The sequence below is a fragment of the Musca domestica genome, unplaced genomic scaffold (genome assembly GCF_030504385.1).
Source record: "Musca domestica strain aabys unplaced genomic scaffold, Musca_domestica.polishedcontigs.V.1.1 14, whole genome shotgun sequence".
NCBI classification, from domain to species: Eukaryota; Metazoa; Arthropoda; class Insecta; order Diptera; family Muscidae; genus Musca; species Musca domestica.
In genome coordinates, this window is record NW_026712192.1 from 11,333,274 (window position 1) to 11,355,278 (window position 22,005).

The 22,005-nt window shown below is 34.5% G+C and overlaps 1 protein-coding gene across 3 annotated transcripts in view; it reads right to left on the reverse strand.

The window, feature by feature from the left end:
- Positions 1 to 505: 505 nt before the first annotated feature.
- The window catches only part of LOC101890498 (regucalcin), a 30,777-nt gene continuing 9,277 nt past the window's right edge, over positions 506 to 22,005 (reverse strand). The window contains exons 1-4 of one of the 3 annotated variants that reach the window (XM_005185983.4): positions 18,988 to 19,123; positions 1,140 to 1,728; positions 932 to 1,070; positions 506 to 864 (exon numbers count right to left, since the gene is read on the reverse strand). In XM_005185983.4, coding sequence (XP_005186040.1) covers positions 672 to 864; positions 932 to 1,070; positions 1,140 to 1,728 — 921 coding nt within the window. In that variant the 5' untranslated portion in view covers positions 18,988 to 19,123 and the 3' untranslated portion in view covers positions 506 to 671. Of the gene's footprint in view, positions 865 to 931; positions 1,071 to 1,139; positions 1,729 to 12,913; positions 13,168 to 18,987; positions 19,124 to 22,005 lie in introns of those variants that run through there. The other 2 variants (XM_005185982.4, XM_005185984.4) reach the window with 2 other exon arrangements.

Here is a 22,005-nt window from a genome sequence, read left to right on the forward strand (position 1 = left end):
TTTTTGACATTGTGCTTTACAGGGTAAACAGAGTTTCCATATACGGGGACATTGGCACTAATTTCGGCATTTTTTGTTTTTCATGACTTGGTTCGGTATAGCAGTGAGCCCTCCATATATAATCGCTAGCTATAGCCTGATTTACTATGCTTCCCACATACTTGACAATGGCGGAGTGTCCAAAGGGCTGACTCCAAAATGCTTTGGTACGCTTGTAAACAATATAATGAGTTGTCACTGGAATAATTTTAACAGCTGTCGGACGAGTGGCTTAGAAATGACAGCAGTATGAAGTTTGTTGCATTTTTCTCATCTCACCCTGTATATACTTTGCTAGGTCTAAAATAATTATTTCGATGAGTTACACAGGGAATGACGAACTCCATACTAGGTATGTGTGGATGCTATAAAAATATTCAATAGCTGCGTCAGATCTGTTTTACTATACGGATGTACTACATGGAGCATTGGAACAGCTACTCAACAAATTGCGAAAGCCATACCATTTTATAAGTCATTCATAATTTATTGTCAATATATAAAAACAATATTGTTTAAATCCTATTTACACAAATATATATTTAAATGTTCGTAATATTTGTATGTGTATGTGTGTCTATGTAAAAATTTACATCTAAATTTATATTTTTTGGAACACTGCTTTTCTTTCTTCAAACTTGCATTTTGGTCATGGGCAAACCCTTGGCACCCAAACCAGTAACCTTATAGGTGGTACCAGCTGGATCTGGTTCGCCAAAACGTGATGAAGTGGTTACATACAAGATATCCAAATTGGGACCACCAAAGGCGGCCGAGGTGATCTGCTTGCATGGGAACTTGATTTCCAATAAAACGTTGCCGGTTCTAGGAAAGAATAAGAATTGAGATTTGTTTTGATCTAAAAATTTGAAAATAATTTTATAAAACTTACTTGGGATCCACCTTGAAAATGGTGTGACCATTAAAAGTGGCCACATAAATGTTGCCATCAGTGTCAATGGTCATGCCATCGGGCAACAAATGATCCTTGGGGCTGTTTTTGCGTAAATTAAAGACCACCTTGGGATTGGCTAGAAAGAGAAAAATGGAAAAAATGTTAATATATTTTTTAAAGGGGATTGCTAAATTCCGCAACTCACTAGCTTTTCCGGTAGCGAAATCATAATCATATTCCTTAACCTCATAATCCGTGGTATCAATGTAATAGAATTTCTTGGTCTTTTCATTCCAAGCCAAGCCATTGGAAATTCCCACATCGCTCTTGACCACCTCCACTTTGCCACCCTTCTCGTATTTGTACAACTCCCCGTAACGATGTTCGAATTCATCGCCCACATATTTCATGGTACCGGCAAACAAACGACCCTGGGGATCACATTTGCCATCATTGAAACGATTATCGTTGAAACGTTGATCGCCCTGCTGAACTTCGAACAGAGTTTTCTTAACTTTAGCCACCGGCGATACACCATCCCAGGTGACGACAATAACACGACGTCCCGCACCTACGGCAAATTCATTGGTGGTGCCCTCAATGGGAATAATGAAACCGGCCAATGTTTCATTTTCAATTTGTGCCTTGTACACCTTGTCCTCGTTGTAATCGTAGCGATAGATTTTGCCAACATGAATATCGACATAGTACAAACATTGACGCTCCACATCCCAGTGGGGACCTTCGCCCAATTCAGCGTGAGATTCTGGCAATGGTTCGACTTTGTATGACATCTGAAAGAATGAAGAAGAGAGAACAAATATTAATTTCATGTGTGTTGTGATTCCAGTACCAGTATACAGATGAAATGAGAAATTGTGGCATACTTTTAGGCTTAGTGCGAATTGATTAAAAGTACTGTACAGCAGTTGTAAGTAAAGCATGAACATGTCAGCTGCATTTAACAAACCAGGAAAATAATAACTCAGACAAAACCTTCTAATTTAATATTGAGAGGTAATTTTCAGAAAACTCCTAGTAAGCCTAGTCGAACCTAGAGTTTACACAAAGGCAAAATTGTTATAAATCAGAGATACATTCTTAAGTGATATTAAATACTAACAACTTTTGACAACCTACGAGTAAGTTAAAACGAACAAGTAAGAAAGCTATAAGGCCATGCCGAACTTTTTATACCCATACACCATTTGAAAAGAATTTGACAATTTTCAAAAAAATAAAATCCGTTAACAATTTTGGTAAAATCTTAAAAATACCGAATGTAGCCGTTATATTTGGGTCTATACGATGACGTGGACCTGCATATGCAACTTTTATCATAAGCCTTTACAATATTTAAATGCGAAATTGGAAAAAAATCGGTAAATAATGTAGCAAAAATCATCAAAATTCCGAATATAGGGAGATACCATTATATGAGGGCTATACCAAAACGTCGACCTGCACAGACAATTTTCTGTCATAGTCTGTAGTATCCATTACGAACTTCAAATACTAAATTTGAAACAATTGCGGTGAATAATGTCGCTTAAATCTTCAAAATACCGAATATGGGGAGGTACAGTTATATGGGGGTTTTACAAAGACGTGACCAGCACAGTCAATTTTCTGTCATATGCTGTGGTATCCCTTTGGAACTTCAAATATCAAATTTAAAACAATTCCGGTGAATAATGTCGCTAAAATCACCAAAATACCGAAAATAGGGAGGTATCATTATATGGGGGCTTTACGAAGTCGTGGACCTGCACAGGCAATTTTCTGTCATAGGCTGTAGTATTCATTACGAACGTCAAATACAAAATTTGAAGCAATTCCGGTGAATAATGTAGCTAAAATCATAAAAATTTCGAATAAAGGGAGGTACCATTATATGGGGGCTTAACGTAGACGTGGACCTGCGCAGACAATTTTCTGTCTTAGGCTGTAGTATCCATTACGAACTTCAAATATTAAATTTGAAATAATTCTGGTGAATAATATAGCGTAAATCATCAAAGTACCGAAAATAGGGAGGTGCCATTGTATGGGGTCTATACGAAGACGTGGACCTGCACAGACAATTTTCTGTCTAAGGCTGCAGTATCCATTACGAACTTCAAATGCCAAATTTGAAGCAATTTCGGTGAATAATGTAGCTAAAATCATAAAAATTCCGAATATAGGGAGGTACAATTATTTTCTGTAATATCTATCATTGGCTGTAATATCTATTACATACTTCAAATACCAAATTTGAAACAATTCCGGTGAATAATGTGGCTAAAATCATCAAAATACCGAATATCTGGAGGTACCGTTAGAGAGGTACCATTATGGGAACTATGCCAAAACCTGGACCTATATGGCCAATTTTCAATACCAAAAGTCCTGCAGTCGCTTTATAAATTTCTGTGACAGATTCTTGGCCCCGCGAGTATACGAAGGGTTTTTGGGTCGTTACTCTGTTCCGCAGTAGCTTGGGTTCATTGTTCCGAAGGAGTTTCGGCTCACTGTTCCACATGAGCTTCAACTCAATGTTCCAACCGAAATCTAGAGTGGTGATGTGGAAGGATTTAGCCATAGCATAACCCGACTAACTAATTTGCGATCACCGAAACAACGAGTTCCCGATCATCTACTTCTCATACACGACGCGAAAACCTCCAAACCAAACGCCGATGCACCAAGTCTCCAGTATCCTATGGACCGAACACTCAAATTACATTCCCTAGAGTCTCCAAATATCTTTCAATTGTCTACGTAAGAGTTTCCGATCAAATCTTTTTCGCAATCCCCGGACACCTGACGTTCATTCATCAGAGTTCCCGATTATCTTCAAATCTTCTACAAACCTACAACTTCATTGCAATAACCGGACATCCGACGTCTATCATCAGAGTGTCCGATTAACTTCAAATCTTCTATTAACCTACAACCTTCATTGCAATACATTCGACGTGTACCATCTGAGTCCCTGATTATTTTCAAATTGTCTACTACTCGAACATCATCATCGCAATCACCGGAACTCAACGTCCATTCATTAGAGTTCCCGATTATCTCCTAATCGTCAAGAAACTGAATCTCAAGACTAGAATTTCCGATATTCGCAAACATTGAATTCCCGAGCACCTGAACAGCTTTAAATTGAATTCCCAAGTACCTCTGAAGGCAATTCGCTAACATACCTATCAGCCGACGAGAACCTTTATTGCAATACCCGGACATTCGACGTGCACCATCAGAGTCCCTGATTATTTTCAAATCGTCTACTACTCGAACATCATCATCGCAATACCCGGAACTCAACGTCCATTCAGAAGAGTTTCCGATTATTTGCTAATCGTCAAGAAACTGAATCTCAACACTAGCATTTCCGATATTCGTAAACATTGAATTGCGGAGCACCTGAACAGGTATAAATTGAAATCTCTGAAGGCAATTCGCTAACATACCAATCAGCCGACAAGAAAACACGTTACATCTGTAAGATAATGGTTGTAAAATTTTCCTTGAACTAGAGGCCATACAAAGATTGACATATGTTTTCTTTCTCCTATCGGTGTTAAAGAACGCTATCACTGACTGAACTTTCCCCTCCATCGGCGCATTACTTTTATTTTCTTTATTAATTAATTAATTAATTTTTTTTGTTACAGAAAAGGTAAATGTTATCACTTTGAATATTTAAAACAAATACTTAGGTAATTGTAAAGACTTACTGGTTATCATCATGCCAGATGTTTAAAAATCTTATGAAATGTTCTTTTCATAAGGTTTTAGATGCTGATAACGTTATATCAATCAATTTATAACTCTGGAATCTTTAAGAAAATCTGTTGGGGGTTTAAGAGTTTACGCCTAGAATAAAATCAGCTCAAATAATGAATACCCCCACGAAATTATATTCCCATGGAAAACATTTTTGTCGAGAGATAATAATCAGAGAAATGATTAACTGAGGAGAAATTATTTGAGAAGATGGCAACGCTAATGTGTCGTTTTCGTATCTGGTGTATCCTATTTGTTGCGCAATTTAAAATGCGCAAAACATTTTTTCTCAAAAGATAATAATGAGAGAAATAATGTATAATTGAGAAGGAATAATTTGTGAAGATGGCAACGCGAATGGGTATTTTTCGTATCTAGTGCATCCTATTAATTGTGCAATGCGAAATGCTTTTTTATACCCTCCACCATAGTATGGAGGGTATATTAAGTTTGTCATTCCGTTTGTAACACCTCGAAATATACATTTTAGACCCCACAAAGTATATATATTCTTGATCAGCATAAAATTCTATGTCGATTTATAAATGTCCGTCCGTCTGTCCGTCTATCCGTCTGTCCGTCTGTGGAAATCACTCTAGCTTCGGAACGAAATGAAGTAGGTTGATAAAATTTTACTCAAATGTGTACTATGTCTGCAGGACTTTTGGTATTGAAAATGGGCCATATAGGTCCACGTCTTCGGATAGCTCCCATATAACTGTACCTCCAGATAATCGGTATTTTGATGATATTAGCTACATTATTTACCGGAATTGCTTCAATTTTGGTATTTGAAGTTCGTAATGGATACTACAGCATAAAACAGAAAATGGGCAATGTAGGACCACGTCTTCGTATAGTCCCCATATAACGGTACCCCCGATCTTCGGTATTTTCATGATTTTAGCGAACCTATTTACCGGAATTGTTTAAAATTTCGCATTTGAAGTTCGTAATGAATACTACAGCCTATTACAGTAAATTGTCTGTGCAGGTGCACATCTTCGTATAGCCCCCATATAACGGTACACCCCGATATTCGGTATTTTGACGATTTTAGGTACAATACCCACCGAAATTGTTTGAGATGTGGTAATTTGAAGTTCATAATGGATGCTACAGCCTGTGACAGAAAATTGTCTATGCTGGTCCAGGTCTTCGCACAGCTCCAATTTAACGGCACCTCCTTATATACGATATTTTGATGATTTAAGCTACATTATTCACCGTTTATTTCAAGTTTCGAATTTGAATGTGGTAATGGCTTATGACAAACAATGCCTAAGTATGTCCACGTCGTATAGACCCCAAAATAACGGCTATATTCGGTATTTTTAAAATGTTAACAGCATTTTTTAAGGATTTTATTTTTTAAAAATTTCCAAATTCGTTGCAAATGGTGGAGGGTATTAAAAGTTCGGCCCGGCCGAACTTACTGCTTTTTAACTTGTTTTTAATTAAGAAACGTTAACCAACTATTTATATTGCATTTTTTCTTACGGAAAAGGCAAAGGTTATCAGTTTGAATATTTACAACAAATACTGATTAGTAGCATACCAGATGTTAGAAATCTTTTGAAGCGGTCTTTTTTAAAATAGTTTAAATTCTGATAACGTTACATCAACCACATCATAAGACTGAAATCTTTACGAAAATCTCTTGGGGGTTTAGAGTTTGCGGCTAGTCCCCAACAAGAGAAAATAATAAGTCTAATTTTGAATATCCGAGCGGAATTCTATTCCCATGGAAAACGTTTTTATACGTTTTGATATTTTGAGAGATAATAATAAGAGAAATAATGAATAATTGAGAAGGAATAATTTGTGAAGATGGCAAGGCGAATGAATCTTTTTTGTACCAAGTGCATCCTAATTGTTGTGCAATTTGAAATGCGCAAAAAAAAATTCTTGAGAGATAATAATGAGAGAAATAATGAATAATTGAGGAGATATAATTTGAGAAGATGGCAACGCGAATGGGCTTTTTTTAACTAGTGTATCCTATTAATTGGCCAATACGAAATGCTTTTGTTTTGTTTTGTTTTATTTTTTTTTTTTTTCTAAAATTAAGAAACTTTATACAACTATTTATATTTGAATCTGAATATATTTTGTCGAAGATTGAAATGCCTCCCTTTTCCACTGTCGAAATTATTTTCCAAGAGAAATGCTTCTTTATGATAGTAAAAAAGGTGAAGATGGCATCGCAAAAGTGTCTTTTTCGTACCTAGTGTAACCTAATTGTTGTGCAATTTTAAATGTTTGTTTGTTTTCATTTTTTCTCAAAATTGAACAACTTAAACAGACTAATTTTAAATTTTAAAATTCGAATATATTTTGTCGAATGTTGAAATGTCTCCCTTTTCCACTCTCGAAATTATTTTCCAAGAGAAATGTTTCTTTATGATAGCAAAATGGGTGAAGATGGCAACGCGAATTGGTCTTTTTCGTACCTAGTGTATCCTATTTGTTGTGCAATTTGAAACGTTTGTTTGTTTTCATTTTTTTTTAATTGAACAGCTTAAACAGACTAATTTTTAAATTTTGAAATTCGAATATATATTTTGTTGAATGTTGAAATGCCTCCTTTGTCACCCTCGGAATTATTTTCCAAGAGAAATGTTTCTTTATTATAGTAAAAAAGGGGAAAAAATCCGCACGGAATTGTTTTTCATGATTGGACTGAATGATTAAACGAGAGGCCTGAACTTTTTAATTCCCCGCACCATGTGGCATATTAAACTTTAAATTCTTTCAAATCTTGCTCGCCACATTAAGCAATTCCACTTCAAAGTCAATTAATTGCGAAATGTTAGTAATGACATTTAAAATGTCATTTAAAACCAGAACCACATATTCTTAAAGTGTTTATGTAAACCGAAAATAACTTTGTATTTAAGTGTACTTTTATTTTCCTTCACGTTACGATTTTCTGTTAATTCACTCAATTCCAAAACACCTGTTGTCTTTGTTTTCTCAGAATGAGATTTATAGCCCGCCAACATTTACCCAGACCCAGTGACTTGGTTTAAAATGAAAACAAAAAAAAATGGAGCAGCAGTAACAGTGGTTTGTATAATGGTATTTTTATAGAACGGGAATTTTAATTTATTTTTTGCACGTCACGACATTTTCGGATGACGGTTTGTTAAATTGATTTCCGTTATTAAAAAGATGTTTTAAATTGTTAATATTAGAATTACATTCGAACGTTTAGAATTGCATTTTAATAAAAATTATGAATATTTTCAGTGTTGAAATGTTTAAAAAAGACAGCAACAATGGGATTGTTTCTTATTCTCCTGGTGAGATGTCATTGGAGTTGACAAATGACAATCGTCAGCTCAATAGAGGGGATACAAAAGCTAAAAATTAATATTTTATCCACTCTTAAATAAAAGCAGGTTTTATATAAACAACAATAATGGAATTAAGCCTGACGATTTTGCAAGACAATCTAACTGGGGAAATCCCAACAAAAAATTTCAAAGCTGTTTTTTATAATATTAAAATATTAACAAACAATTATACATTTGGGCGCCATTTCTCATTATTTGAGCAATTATATGGAACAAAATCACTGGAATTTTGAGTCAGACCTAACCTTCATCATAATTTTATATCTAAACCTATGTTGGGTAAGAAATTCCTTCGAATAAATAATATAAGTTTCTGATTATTACCTCCTGCTTTAAGTTTATTATTAGAAATATAGTATATTAACACACACCCAAATTTTAAATTATATTTAGGATTTAGAAACTGTGGAAAGTTAAGGGGTTTCTTCGATTTAAATCAACAACAAAACCTACACAAGGTTGGGAATTCAACAAAAAAATTGAAATTATGTCCAATTTTGGAAATTTTCAACACCAGAAAAAAAATTATTATTTGAGCGACCTAATTACAGCTAATTGGTTAAAAATGCATAAAACATTCGAAATCTTTAAAATTAGGAGTTACCATTAACCCTATATTGAACTAGTGAGAGGTCGGTTAAAAGGCGAGCTAACAAGTGCCTCGATGCCCTCCATAGATACTTCGTGATTGGTTGATTGTAGAAAAATTTTGTGCCGGTTATTATCGGCAGGTGATCAGACCTATCTGAAAGAAATCTTGTCTGGTCTTTCGCCTCTTCCAGAGCAGACGGCTCCTATAGAGCCAATTCTTGTAAGTCGATCCCTGTCTGATATGACATTTCGTCTCATCAGATGGAAAGGCTAAGGTTGTGGGAAAGAAAAAAATATCTTGAAAGAAATCTTGTCTGGTCTTTCGCCTCTTCAAGAGCAGACGACTCCTATAGAGCCTATTTCTGTAAGTCGATCTACGATAGGGTGCAAATTGATAGGAAATACGTCTTTGTGACAAAGACTGAAATGGTATTTTTAGACACATGTCAGTTCATAGATAATATCATCGCTGAGGGTATGATAAGGTGGTTTGAGGATGAGGACAAGCAACGAGCTCGGGACCATTTGCCACCAGTTCCAGGTTGGTCTCAAATTTCGTATATTAAGTTCGTAATGGATACTACAGCTTATGACAAAAAATTACTTATGCGGATTTTTGTCTTTGTATAGCTCCCATATAACGGTAGCTTCAAATATTCGGTATTTTATGATTTTAGGGTTATTATAAACCAGAATTGTTTTAAGATTCGTATTTGAAGATCTTAAAGGGCACTGCAGCCTATGACAAAAAACTGCTGGTTGAGAAAAATATTTAGACATACTAAGCTTGAAAATAATCTTTGACTTGTTTCGTAATTTAAGATATAATTTAATGACGTCCTTTTGTGGTGGAGGAACCAGAAGAGGTGGACCGATAACTGTCATTTTCACACCAGATCTTGTATTAATATTGGAACAGGCGAAGTTTAGAAGGAATCTGATGCTTATTTCGCATTTTATGAGACATAATTATCGAAAGTTTTGACCCCTTTGTTTGGGAGGTACAGGCACGAGTGGAACGATATATTCCATCTTCACACCAGATCTTGTGTTGATAGAAATATTAAGACGTGCTGAATCCGATGCTCATTTCGCGCTTTACTAGCTTCTTGGCTATTCAAAGTTTTGACTCGTTTTGGGGAAGTAGCAGAAGGAGTGGACCGATATATCCGATCTTCACACCAGGTATTTTGTTCATAAAAATATTGGGATACGTGAACTTTTAAGAAAATTAAATCCTCAAAAGGCACATTATTGTCGTTTTGGTTATTCAAAAATTTTGAATTTGGGACGATATCTATAACCTTCACAACGGATCTTGTGTTGCTAGAAATATTGATATGTGTCGGGTTTTAAAGGAATAGCAAGCTCATATCGCGCTTTCCGAGCATCTATTCTAAATTTTGACCCCTTGAGGGGGGAGGTACCAAAAGGAGTGGACCGATATATCAGAACGTCATACCAGATCTTGTGTTGATAAAAATATTGGGATGTTTGAAATTTTAAGGCAATCGGATGCTTATTTCGCATTTTATGAGATATAATTACTCAAAATTTTGACCCTGTGTGGCGACGGTGCCAGAAAGAGTGAGCCAATATATCCGATCAACACACCAGATCTTGTGTTGATAGAAACATTACGATGTCCCGAGTTTGAAAGGAATCGAACGCTAATTTTGCGCTTCATGAGATTCATGATTATTTAAAATTTTGACCCTTTATGGGAGATGTACCAAAAGGAGTGGACCCATACATCCCATCTTCACATCAGATCTTGTGTTCATAAAAATATTAGGATACGTGAAATTAGAAGACGATCGGACCATTATTTCACATTTTATAAGAGTTAAAATTATTCTAAATTTCGACCCTTTGTGGGGGAGGTACTTGATGGATATTATCCATTTTCGCATCTGACCTAGCACTGCTACAAATATTGGGATTAGCAAAGTTTGCACAAAGTTAAAATATTCTTTCTCTCTATGTGGGGGGATGTACCAGAAGGAGTGGACCGATGTTGTGCATCCCCGAACTCGATCTAAGTTTAACAATAATATTACGATATACCAAGTTCGGATCAAATCGGATACTCCCTTCCCAGTCGGACAGACAGACAGACGGATGGCCAGCGGATACCCGTAGATCGACTCCAAATGTCCAAACATATGAAACTGATTTGTTCCAAAGGGACCTGGGGTCTAAAATCTTTATTTTGATGAGGCACGTTTTTGCCGTATCAAATGGCATATAGCTTCTCTATCCATATGGCTGAGGGTATAACAACTGAGGAATAGTAACGCATTTTTTATACCCTACACCACAAGGTGGTCAGGGTATTATGTCTTTGTGCATTTGTTTGTAACAGGCAGAAGGAAACGAGATAGAACCATAGTTCCTTTTGATGATCTGCATAGAATCACATTCTGAGTCGATTTATGCATGTCCGTCCGTCCGTCCGTCTGTCCGTCCGTCCGTCCGTCTGTCCGTCTGTCCATGTATTTTTGTAAACAAAGTACAGGTCGCATTTATTGCCCGATCCAGATGAAATTTTGCAAAGATCTTTTGTTTGGCCCAAGGACGAACCCTATTGAAATTGGAGATAATCGGTCAAAATTTAGATATAGCTCCCATATATATCTTCTTCCGATTTGCCTTCCATTGTGCACCAAACGTGTAATATCAGCCCGAATAGTATGGAATTTTGCACATACAACCAAATTAGGCCTGAAAATAAGTATGCCAAATTTGATCGAAATCGGTTCAGATATAGCTATAGCTCCCATATATATTGTTCATCCGATTTGTTATTTTTGTCCACCGCCGCCGTAATATGCACTATGCAACAACAGTATTTGGGGAAATATATCAAATACAGCTCAGAAATACATTTGCTAAATTTTATCGAGATCGGTTCAGATTTGGATATAGCTCCCATATATAACTTCGTCCGATTTACCTTTTATTGAGCACCAAACGTCTAATATTTGTCCAAATGGGATGGAATTCGGCACATGCCACCTAATTGAGTCTAGAAGCTAGTATGTCAAATTTGGTGAAGATCGGTTCAGATATAGCTGTAGCTTCCATATATATAATTCATCCGATTTGTTACATTTGTTACCCACAACCGTAGTATGCACTCCGTAAGAACGATATTCAGGGAAATATATCAAAAACAGATCAGAAATATCTTTGCCAAATTTTATCGAGATCGGTTCAGATTTGGATATAGCTCCCATATATATCTTTATCCGATTTCAAATTAATTGTGCACCAAATGGGCAATACAAGTCCGAATTTAAAAAATACAAATGCTTCGGCATATTTAGTCCTTTGAACTTTAAATTATAATTATAATCATAGCGTGTATGATTGAATTCTCCCATAAAAACTTTTAATTGTTATGTGGAGCTCTACTAAATTAGCAAAGTGGTGTAGGGTATCATAAAGTCGGCCCCGCCCGACTTTAAGACTTTCTTTACTGGTTTAAGTCCTGTAATTATTCAAAATTTTGATCCATTGGGGGAGGTACGTTAAGTCTCATATTCACACAAGGTCTATTGAGTTGATCGAAACTTAAGAAACATCTGTAAATTCTATTGTATTTTATGACAGTTATAAACATTTTTGAATTTTCAATCTTTGAAAAAGTATTGAAAAAAGCCCGTCTTTCCTTTATGCAGAATATGAAATATTTCAATACGCGATGTCATATTTCCACCAAAGCATTAAACTGACTGTTTTTTTTTTTAAATTAACTTTTTCGAGACATGACACGCTTTTATTAAATTAGCGATATGAATGTTTCATATTTTTTTATTTTTTTTTTTTTTAATTAGGCCTCTGAAATCCCTAAAATAAACGAAGGAAATCAAAATAGTCAAAAAATAAGTTCCAACTTAAAAAACAATCTGTGAAGTTATAATCGCATACGACAATCCGGTGTACTGCTTTGGCATTTTGCATATTAAAAACAACAAAAAAAAAACTACTGCTTTTTCTTGTTGTTGTCGTCGTCATATCTTGTGCAATGGTCTTAACTAGTTTTATTTCCATATGTGGGAATACCGCAGTCAGTGTCTGTCATTGAAAAATATATGGACGCGCCCATGCTCAGATACGGCTATGAAGAAATTGTTGGAAACACAAACAACAAATATTTCACAGCATCTTTAAATTTTCAAATTGTTTGAGGCAAAAGAACTCAAAATTTTTTATTATTTATTCATTTTTTGTTTGTTTTTTTTTTATTTACCGAGAAATTTTCCGAATTAACATGGACTTCCAGGGACACTACAACTTTTTCCACCAGCGGCTCATCCACATTGTTTTCAGCCACAATTTGTCTGGCGAACCACAAGCAGCAGACAAAATACAACACCAAAATTGGTTTACCACTTGGAAGCCTTAACATTTTGAGTCTCTGATTTTTCTTTTTTTTTTTGGTATCTGATAACTTCCACAACAAAATCAAGGCCCAACAAACCAAAAAAAATCACACAATTCAATGCAAACACACCAAAAAAACTATTTTAGATTTTTTCTAAACAATTAAACAATCGAAAATATCCAAAATAAAAATCTCGTAAACAAAACTTAATTCACTTCTATTTGATGGGCTCAGACACGATTCGTGCAATTCGTACGCGACTGTGATTTTTTTGAAGAGAATAAAAACCCGTTCGCAAAGAAAGTCAACTTGATCACAGCGTCCAAAACAAGCAACTAACTTTTAATATCAGATGTTGATGAGCTTTATTTGTTTACTGATCGACGCAAGAGGTAAAAACGAAGCTTTTTATAAATAAGTTGCACTCTCGACATTAAAAAAAGCAAGAAGTAAAGCCATACTCATCAAGAGATGTAAAGGGTTTGTCAATAATTTATTTTATTGGCGAATTGCATCTTAGTGAGAGCAAACGCTGAGATATTTTAAGAAAATCGGAAGTAAGTTTTCGAATGATATAATATAAATAATATTATTCTCCCTAAAACTGTAGCTAATAAAATGTGTTACAAACACAAACTCAACATATCTTAGTTGAGGCGGAACATTAAATGGAATCCTTAATAGATTAGAAAACATCAGTATGTTTATAGACAATTTTATTTCCTCAGTCCAGGACAGGCACGACTTTTGTTCGATTTTGTCCCGGAAACTTATTTTTATACCCTCCACCATAGTATGGAGGGTATATTAATTTTATCATTCTGTTTGTAACACCTCGAATTATACATTTTAAACCCCACAAGGTATAAATATTCTTGATCAGCATAAAGTTCTATGTCGATTTAGCCATATCCGTCCGTCTGTGGAAATCACTCTAGCTTCCGAACGAGATGAAGTAGGTTGATAAAATTTTACTGAAATGTATATTTGTCTGCAGGAATTTTGGTATTGAAAACGGGCCATGTAGGTCCACGTCTTCGTATAGCCCCCATATAACGGTACCTCCCGATATGCGGTATTTCGATGATTTTGACAGGATATTATCTATGCTGGTCCAGGCCTTCACACAGCTCCGATATAAAGGTACCTCCCTATATACGATATTTTGATGATTTTAGCTACATTATTCACCGTTTATTTCAGGTCTTCGAATTTGAAAATGGTAATGGCTTATGACAAACAATGCCTATGTAGGTCCACGTCGTATAGACCCCAATATAACGGCTATATTCGGTATTTTTAAAATTTGAACAGATTTTTTTAAGGATTTTGTTTTTTGAAATTTTCCAAATTCGTTCCAAAAGATGAAGGGTATTCAAAGTTCGGACCGGCCGAACTTACAGCTTTTTTGCTTGTTTTTTTTTTTCAAGAACGTACGATTTTTTACCGATTAACGGCTCAGATAAATGTCAAGATTTTTATCTGGAGGTCATTGAAAAAAAATTAAAGATCACGATTTTCGTCGGAAGGCCTTGAATAAAATTCAGGATATTTCTTTCAGAATTATTCTTGATAAGTATATATTAAAAATCCACGATTTTTGTCAAAAGGTCTGGGATTTTTAGTCTGAAAATTCTTGAAAAAAAATTTTAACGATTTTGGTTAGAAGGACCTTGGGAACAAGTTTTACAGGATCAAGGATTTCTGGTCAGGAATGATTGAAAATTGTTTCTTAAACAAAAAACAGGATTTCTTGTCAGAAAATCCTAGGTTTTTTTCCTTAAAAAGAACAGGTTCTGAAAAACAGTTTCTTAAAAATTCGCGATCACTCAAAAGGACTTTGATTTCAAATTTATACCCCCAGAAAATGACAAGAACGACTTTTGAAAAAAAAAATACAAAAAAATTAGGATTTTTTGTCAGGAGGTTCCTGACAAGAATGTATTAAAAATCCACTATTTTTGTCGAAAGGTCCTTGAAAAATGCAAGATTTTTTGTCAGGAGGTTCCTAAAAAAATTTGACGATTTTGATTAGAAAGACCTTAAGAACAAGTTTTCCAGGATCAAGGATTTCTGGTCATAAGTCATTGAAAAAAAAACACTATTTTTCCTTAAATGTTAAGGTTCTGAAAATTTGTTTCTCAAAAATCCGTGATTTTACTCAAAAGGACTTTGATTTCAGATTTATACACCCTGAAAACAAGAAGAACGCCTTTTGAAAAAAAATTAAAAAATCACGATTTTTATCAGAAGGTCCTTCAAAAAAAGTTGGGAATTTTTATGATACCAAGATATTTTTTCAAATGGTCCTTGAAAAAAAACCTGAAATTTTGATGGATCGACGATTTTGGATTTCTGGTCAGAAGTCATTGTAAATTGTTGCTTAAAATATTCTTGGTTTTTTTTTTCTTAAAAACTGGTTTTGAAATACAATATCTTAAAAATCCGCGATTTTGTTAAGTTAAAAGTTAAGTCAAGTTAAAAAGAATCAGTCGGTTTTGCCGACCGATTTATATCCTCAGCCAATGATACAACAAAAAAATAGTGAAATAACTAACTGACTGACTGAGAATTAAGGCCTAGACGAAAAGTGTGACAAGGAAGTGTTTTTGGAAATTCGTACTGAAAGGTTACCAAAAGTACTAATGCGTACTAAAAATTGAAAGTATTCAAACGGAATGAGCTTGAATTCTGAAATTTGAAATGAGTGTGAAATTGAAAGGAGTGTAGGATTGATGTATCGAAGGCTTTTTGGAAATTCGAACTTTAATGTTACGAAAAGTTCTAAAGTGGTACTAAACTTCTAATATGGTACCATTTGATATTATGTAAACGAAAAAATGGAACCAACTGATTTAGTGTGAACGGATGGTGTTGAGATTTGGTACCATTTGGTATTTGATGAACAGATAGTTCTTGAAATCTGAAATTTATTATTAAGGTCCCTGTTCATGTGAAGCCTGAATATACGGTCGTAGTTTCAGAAATGCGTACTAAAATTTTACGGAAAGTACTGAAAGATAGATATAGATTGGTATTGGATGAGGGAATAGGCATGAAATCCGGAAATTTGATTTAGATGTCACTGTTGGTGTTTGTGGATAAAATATGGAAGTGGTTTTGGAAATGTGTATTGGTACATAATTTGATATTGGGTGAAGGAATAGAGCTGAGTTTCTCAAATTTGATATTGCAGTCTCTGTTGGTATCTAGGAAACGTGTACTATCATTGTACCGGGGTACACCAAAAGTTGTGAACCGATGTATCCCATCTTCACGCCAGATCTTGGTAGAAATATTGAGATGTGTGAAATTTACAGAGAATCTGATGCTTTTTCCGAATTTTACGAGAATTATAATTTTCCCAAATTTTGACCCGTTGTGTAAAAAGTTACCAGAAGGAATGGTCCGGTATATTTCAACTTCATACAAGATTTTGTGTTAGTAAAAATATTTGTATATGCTGAATCTGAAAGGAATCGGATGCTCATTTCGTGTTTTATGATTCAAAATATGGACCCTTCCGTTCTATCTGTTCTACATGCCAGATCTTGTGTTGGTAGAAATATTGAGATGCGAAATTTGAAGACAATGGGAATCTTATTTCATATTTTAGAGTTTTGTAGCGGGCGATATTGTCCATTTTCACACTTGACCTAGCACTGATAAAAATATTGGGATTTGCAAAAATCTTTTCTTGGTCTTTAAGGTAAACTATCTTCTTTGAAAATGTTAAACCTTTGGTGGCGAAGAAACCAGAAGGGGGAACCGATATTGTCCATTTCCGACCTCGTTGTAAGTTTGATAATAATATTACGATGTAACAAGTTTGGACCAAATCGGATACTCCCTTCGAGAGTTATCGTGCACTAGTGCGCAGAGGGACATGCCTTGATCGACTTCAAACGGATTTGGTCCAAATTGACCTAGGGTCTAGATCCATAATTTCAATGAGGCACCGTATCAAATGATATATACCCTCTAGACATATGGCTGCTGGTATAAAAAGTTTTTAAACATCCAGGAGCACAGGAGCTAGGTCCTTGGAGCAAATCATTTAAAAAAGGATCTTTAAGAAGTTTTTTTGTGGGAAAACATTTTTTCTGATTTTTTTTAAAGAATTTCAGGATTGAACAGTGTTAGCTTGTTTGTTCGGGATACCATAGTATTTTGTTATTGCGAAATGGTCAGGCTTAATCTCTTTATTGTTCTATAGAGCTTACGATCTCGTCACTTGGGTGAAAAAAGTTTTTTTGTCATAGAAGTTATTTTTAAAATAACTTCTGGGGAGAATATTCCAGACAAAAAACAAGGGAACTGATGAGGATTGGTGGCTCTTTCCGAAACCTAGGTATTCCCTGCCTAAAAATAAAAATTACCATCGTTCTTCACTAATAAACAAACGTTGTTTTTATAAAAACAACAATAAAGGGATTAAGCCTGACCATTTGGCAACAACAGAATTTCAGAATTTTTAATATTTTTTGATTTAAAGAGAATATTTAAGAAATGTTCTTAAAAAAAATTGTGGGAAACAATTTTTTTCTGCATTTTTTGTTTAATTTCAGTTTTTTTTTTTTTTTTTTTTTTTATTTTTTGTTTCTTAAAATTCGCAATCATTGATAAAATGAACATTAAAGGCCCTTGACAAAAAAAGTTCTTAAAAAATACTATTATATAAATTATAAGAGGGTCCTTGAAATTTAGTTTCTTAATCCTCAAATTTTTATCTTAGAATAATTTGTAAAAATCATTGTTTTTTACTCAGAAAGAATTTGTAAAAATATTCTGAAATAATTCATAATTCCAGGTCAGGAGATGCTTAACAACATTTTCTTAAAAAAAGTTATGATTTCCGGTCATAAGATTTTTAAAATTTTTGTTCATAAAAATAGACGAAGTTTCTTAGAAAAACCATGATATTCATTCAGAAAGAAGTTAAAAAATATCCTTTAAACAAACTCATGATTTTATTTGTTAAGAGTATTTTTTAAAATTGATTTTTTGTCTTGAGGTCCCTTTAAAGTTTTCGTAAGAAATCTACGATATTTGGTCAAGAAATCCTTGAAAAAATCTGATAGAAAATTCTTAAAAAATGAGGTTGTTTGGTTAAAAGACCCTTGAAAATGAGATTCCTAAAATCCACAATATTTTATCAAAAAGTTATAAAAAAATTTGTTTAAAAAAACACGATTTTTGTCCAAAAGCTGGAATCTCCTTGAAAATTTTTCTTAAAAATCGCTGCTTTGAAATAAAGACTAAAAGCCTACGATTTGGATGTAAAATGTTGTTAAAATATTTATAATAATCCGTGATTTTCAATCTGGAAGAAATCTTTGAAAATATTTTCTCAAAAAACCAAATCATTTTTAGGTAGACAGGAAGTCCTTGAAAGCGTTTTCTTAAAAAAAAGCAACGAGGTTTGGTCAGAAGGTTCTTAAAAAATTCTTACAGATTGAACTATGCTTCTTTGGAAAACCTTTTTTGTAGGAAGAACTTTAAAAGGTATTCTTATAAATCCCACTTTTTTGCTGAGGTACTTCTTAAAAAATATTCTAAAATTCACGATTTTTGGTCAGGATGTCCTTGAAAATAATTACTTAAAAAATGGCTTACATCTTCTCGGGGGCTTACATTGACTCAGGGGTATCAACAGCTTAAAATATTTTACTCATTTTTCTCAATTGAAATGGCGCCCAAGACAAGAGTTTTAGAAATGTTGACACAATATGAAGTAAGGACGATACTGCATTGCTTTCTAAAAAATTGTTTTCAAAGTTAAGACACTCTTTGATCCATTTACATATGATCAAAAGTTTACTCTCACACAATTTTTGAACTCAAATATTCACTTAACTTATAATTCCACACACTTTTTACTATATCCTTTACACATTGTTCCTTTAATTGCAAATGCATATTTCTTTTAATTTCCATACCTTTTTAAATGAAATTGGGATTTTTCAAGCGAGGATAATTCGTAGGCAAAATTGTACTGCACGACCACTTCGAGACGAGAATGTCCACTGATGTTTGTAAAACAATTCGAAAGATCTTTTATAGGGGAAATGATGAATTATGGCCAGTACTCTGATATCAGTTCATTCATAATAAGTACATATTTAAAGAGTTGTAGTCCATATACAAATGTACATACATACAGTGAGATAATACAATTCATGGGCAGCAACAACAATTTGATGCACAACTTGAAATATTAGCAAAAAGTATATATATATTGATAAGCCAATTAAACAAATAAATCATTATAAATAAAAATTTGAAAATTTAATGTGAGATGAAAGTTAGGTTTGGAAAGATGTCATCGCAATGAAAGGAATTGAAATTTTTTATTTTAATTTTGCAAAATATGGGAGAGATTTATTTTTATTTTAATTTTGCAAAATATGGGAGAGATAGGCTACAAATTTGACCGATAATAACAACGGTCATTAGAGACTCAACTCAAGAAGAGTAACATTGAAATATTGATTAATTGGTTTGAAAATGGATATTCAAAATATTTGAAATTCATCAAAACTGGACAAATAGAAAACATTCGTTGTCCAGCAGTTTGTAAGCACACAAAATGATCGTGTTTACTTGTCAAAGAGGTCAACTGAAAGTGTGCACCTTCGGTTGGCCACCAGAACTCAAGCGCCGACCATGGAAATGGTGTGGGCCGCCATAACAGTCGATGGCCACTGTCCGCTCGTATTAATCGACTGTGGCATCAGAATAAATGCCGAATATTATCGCGAAAATATTCTGGAAGGTGTATTAAAGCCTTGGGCACACAAACATTTTGGCCGCACACCATGGACATTCCAAAAGGACTCAACACGCGCCACCCAAGAATGGTTACAAAATGAGCTTCCTCGCTTCATTTCTAGTGAAAAATGGCCACCAAAATCTTCAGATACCAATCCGTTGGACTATTGTGTCTGGAATATTTTGGAAAGCAAGGTTGGCATTTAAAAATACCAAAATGGTCAAGCAAGCGCTTCACCGGGAATGGGCCAAATACCGCAGAGTAACATTTGGGCAGCGTGTGACGGTTTCATTGGCCGTTTGAAGGTCATAATTTGTGTCATAGGTGACCAATTTGAACAAATCTAAACTTATACTAAAATTTGATGCTACTTCATTCAATAAAATTAAAAAAAAAATCAACATTTTTGCATTTGGCTATGTTGCAGTCTTTTATCTCACCCTGTGCATTCTATGAAATACTACGTCAAATTTTAATGAAATTTGAAATGTGTGATGGTATTTAGTCTAACAATTTGTTTGTCAAATTATATTGAAATCGGTACAGATTTGGATTTAGCTCCCATATATATATTTTCTTCCGATTTCATGTATTTGATACACCATACACTCTATGTATCTCCCATTTCAATGAAACTTGCAACGTGTTACGGAATTCGGTACAAAAATAATTTGCCATATGGTATTGAAATCGGTTCGGATTAGGATATAGCTCCAACGGGATAGAATTTTGCACAAACATTTTCATTCAACTGCGAATTTCAGATCGCCTGAATCGAGAACAATTGATATTAGTAAAACCATTGCACAAAGGACCCACAGCCATTTTTTCTGTCCAATTCTATTTCAACGTATTCATATGTAAACCCTAGAAACCAACAGTGACCTCAATATCAAATTTCAGAATTTAAGCTCTATTCCTGCACCCAATACAACATTTGGTAACAAACCAATTTACATCTCTCCATTCCAAACAGCAACAGTGATCCAAAATTAGCACAATTAGTTCCATTTAATACACATCTCAACAACAGAGACCTCAATATCAAATTTCGCGATTCCAGCGCTATACATTCACCCAATACTATAATCAAAACCACCTCCATATTTTGAACCCAGACACAAACAATGTCATTTATATGAAATTTCAGGATTCCAGCTCTATTCCTCCACACAATACCAAATGGAGTAGTATTTAGTTCTTTGGTACCAGTTAGTACTCTTCGCATTTCCAAACCACCGCCAAATCTAAATATCAAATTTCAGAATTTTACCTCTATCCCTTCACCCAATAGCAAACATAGTACACATTTCCGAAACAATCTCCATATGTCCAGGTTACACATGAACCCTACTACCCTACCCTACTACCCTACGACCCTAATACCAAATTTTTGATATCAAGCACTATCTGTTCACCCAATACCAAATTGTACCAAATATAGTACTATTTAGTACTGTTCGTTCACTTGTGGTACACATTTCAAAAACCACCTGTTTATCACAAACCTGCCATTAGTTCGCTTTTAGTACGATTCAATTTTAGTACGATTTAGTAGAGTTCGAACACTTAGTACATATTTGCAAAACCACCTTCATATATCAAACTTACTCTCCAACCTTGATTGTCATAGCAAATTTAAATTTTAGCTCTATCCGATCACATAATTCTATACCACAATTCTGGTACCATTTTAGAAGTTTAGTACCATTTTAGAACTTTTCGTAACCTTAAAGTTCGAATTTCCAAAAACCCTTTCATATAGATGTACCTGGCATCCATCAGTTACTCTCTTCCCAAATTTAATTTATATCTCATTCCGTTTGTCCAATACCAAGTATTAAATTTTTAGTACATTTTAGTTCTCACCGTACCCTTTTACTACGAATTTCCAAAAGCCCAGCCTACGCACTAAACCGGCCTTCGTGTAAAATTTCAAAATTCCAACTTGAGCCGTTACGTGTGGGCTTTGATTCTCAGTCAGTCTCTTTGGACCAAAATCGTTTTAGGATATTGTGGGTCAATCTAGAGGTGTCCGTCCGTCAGTCCGTCTATCTGGCTGGTACGCACGATAACTCTCGAAGGGAGTATCCGATTTGATCCAATCTCGACACATTTTAATATTATTGACAAACTTAGATCAGGTTCAGAGATGGGCCATAGCGGTCCACTCCTTCTGGTTCCT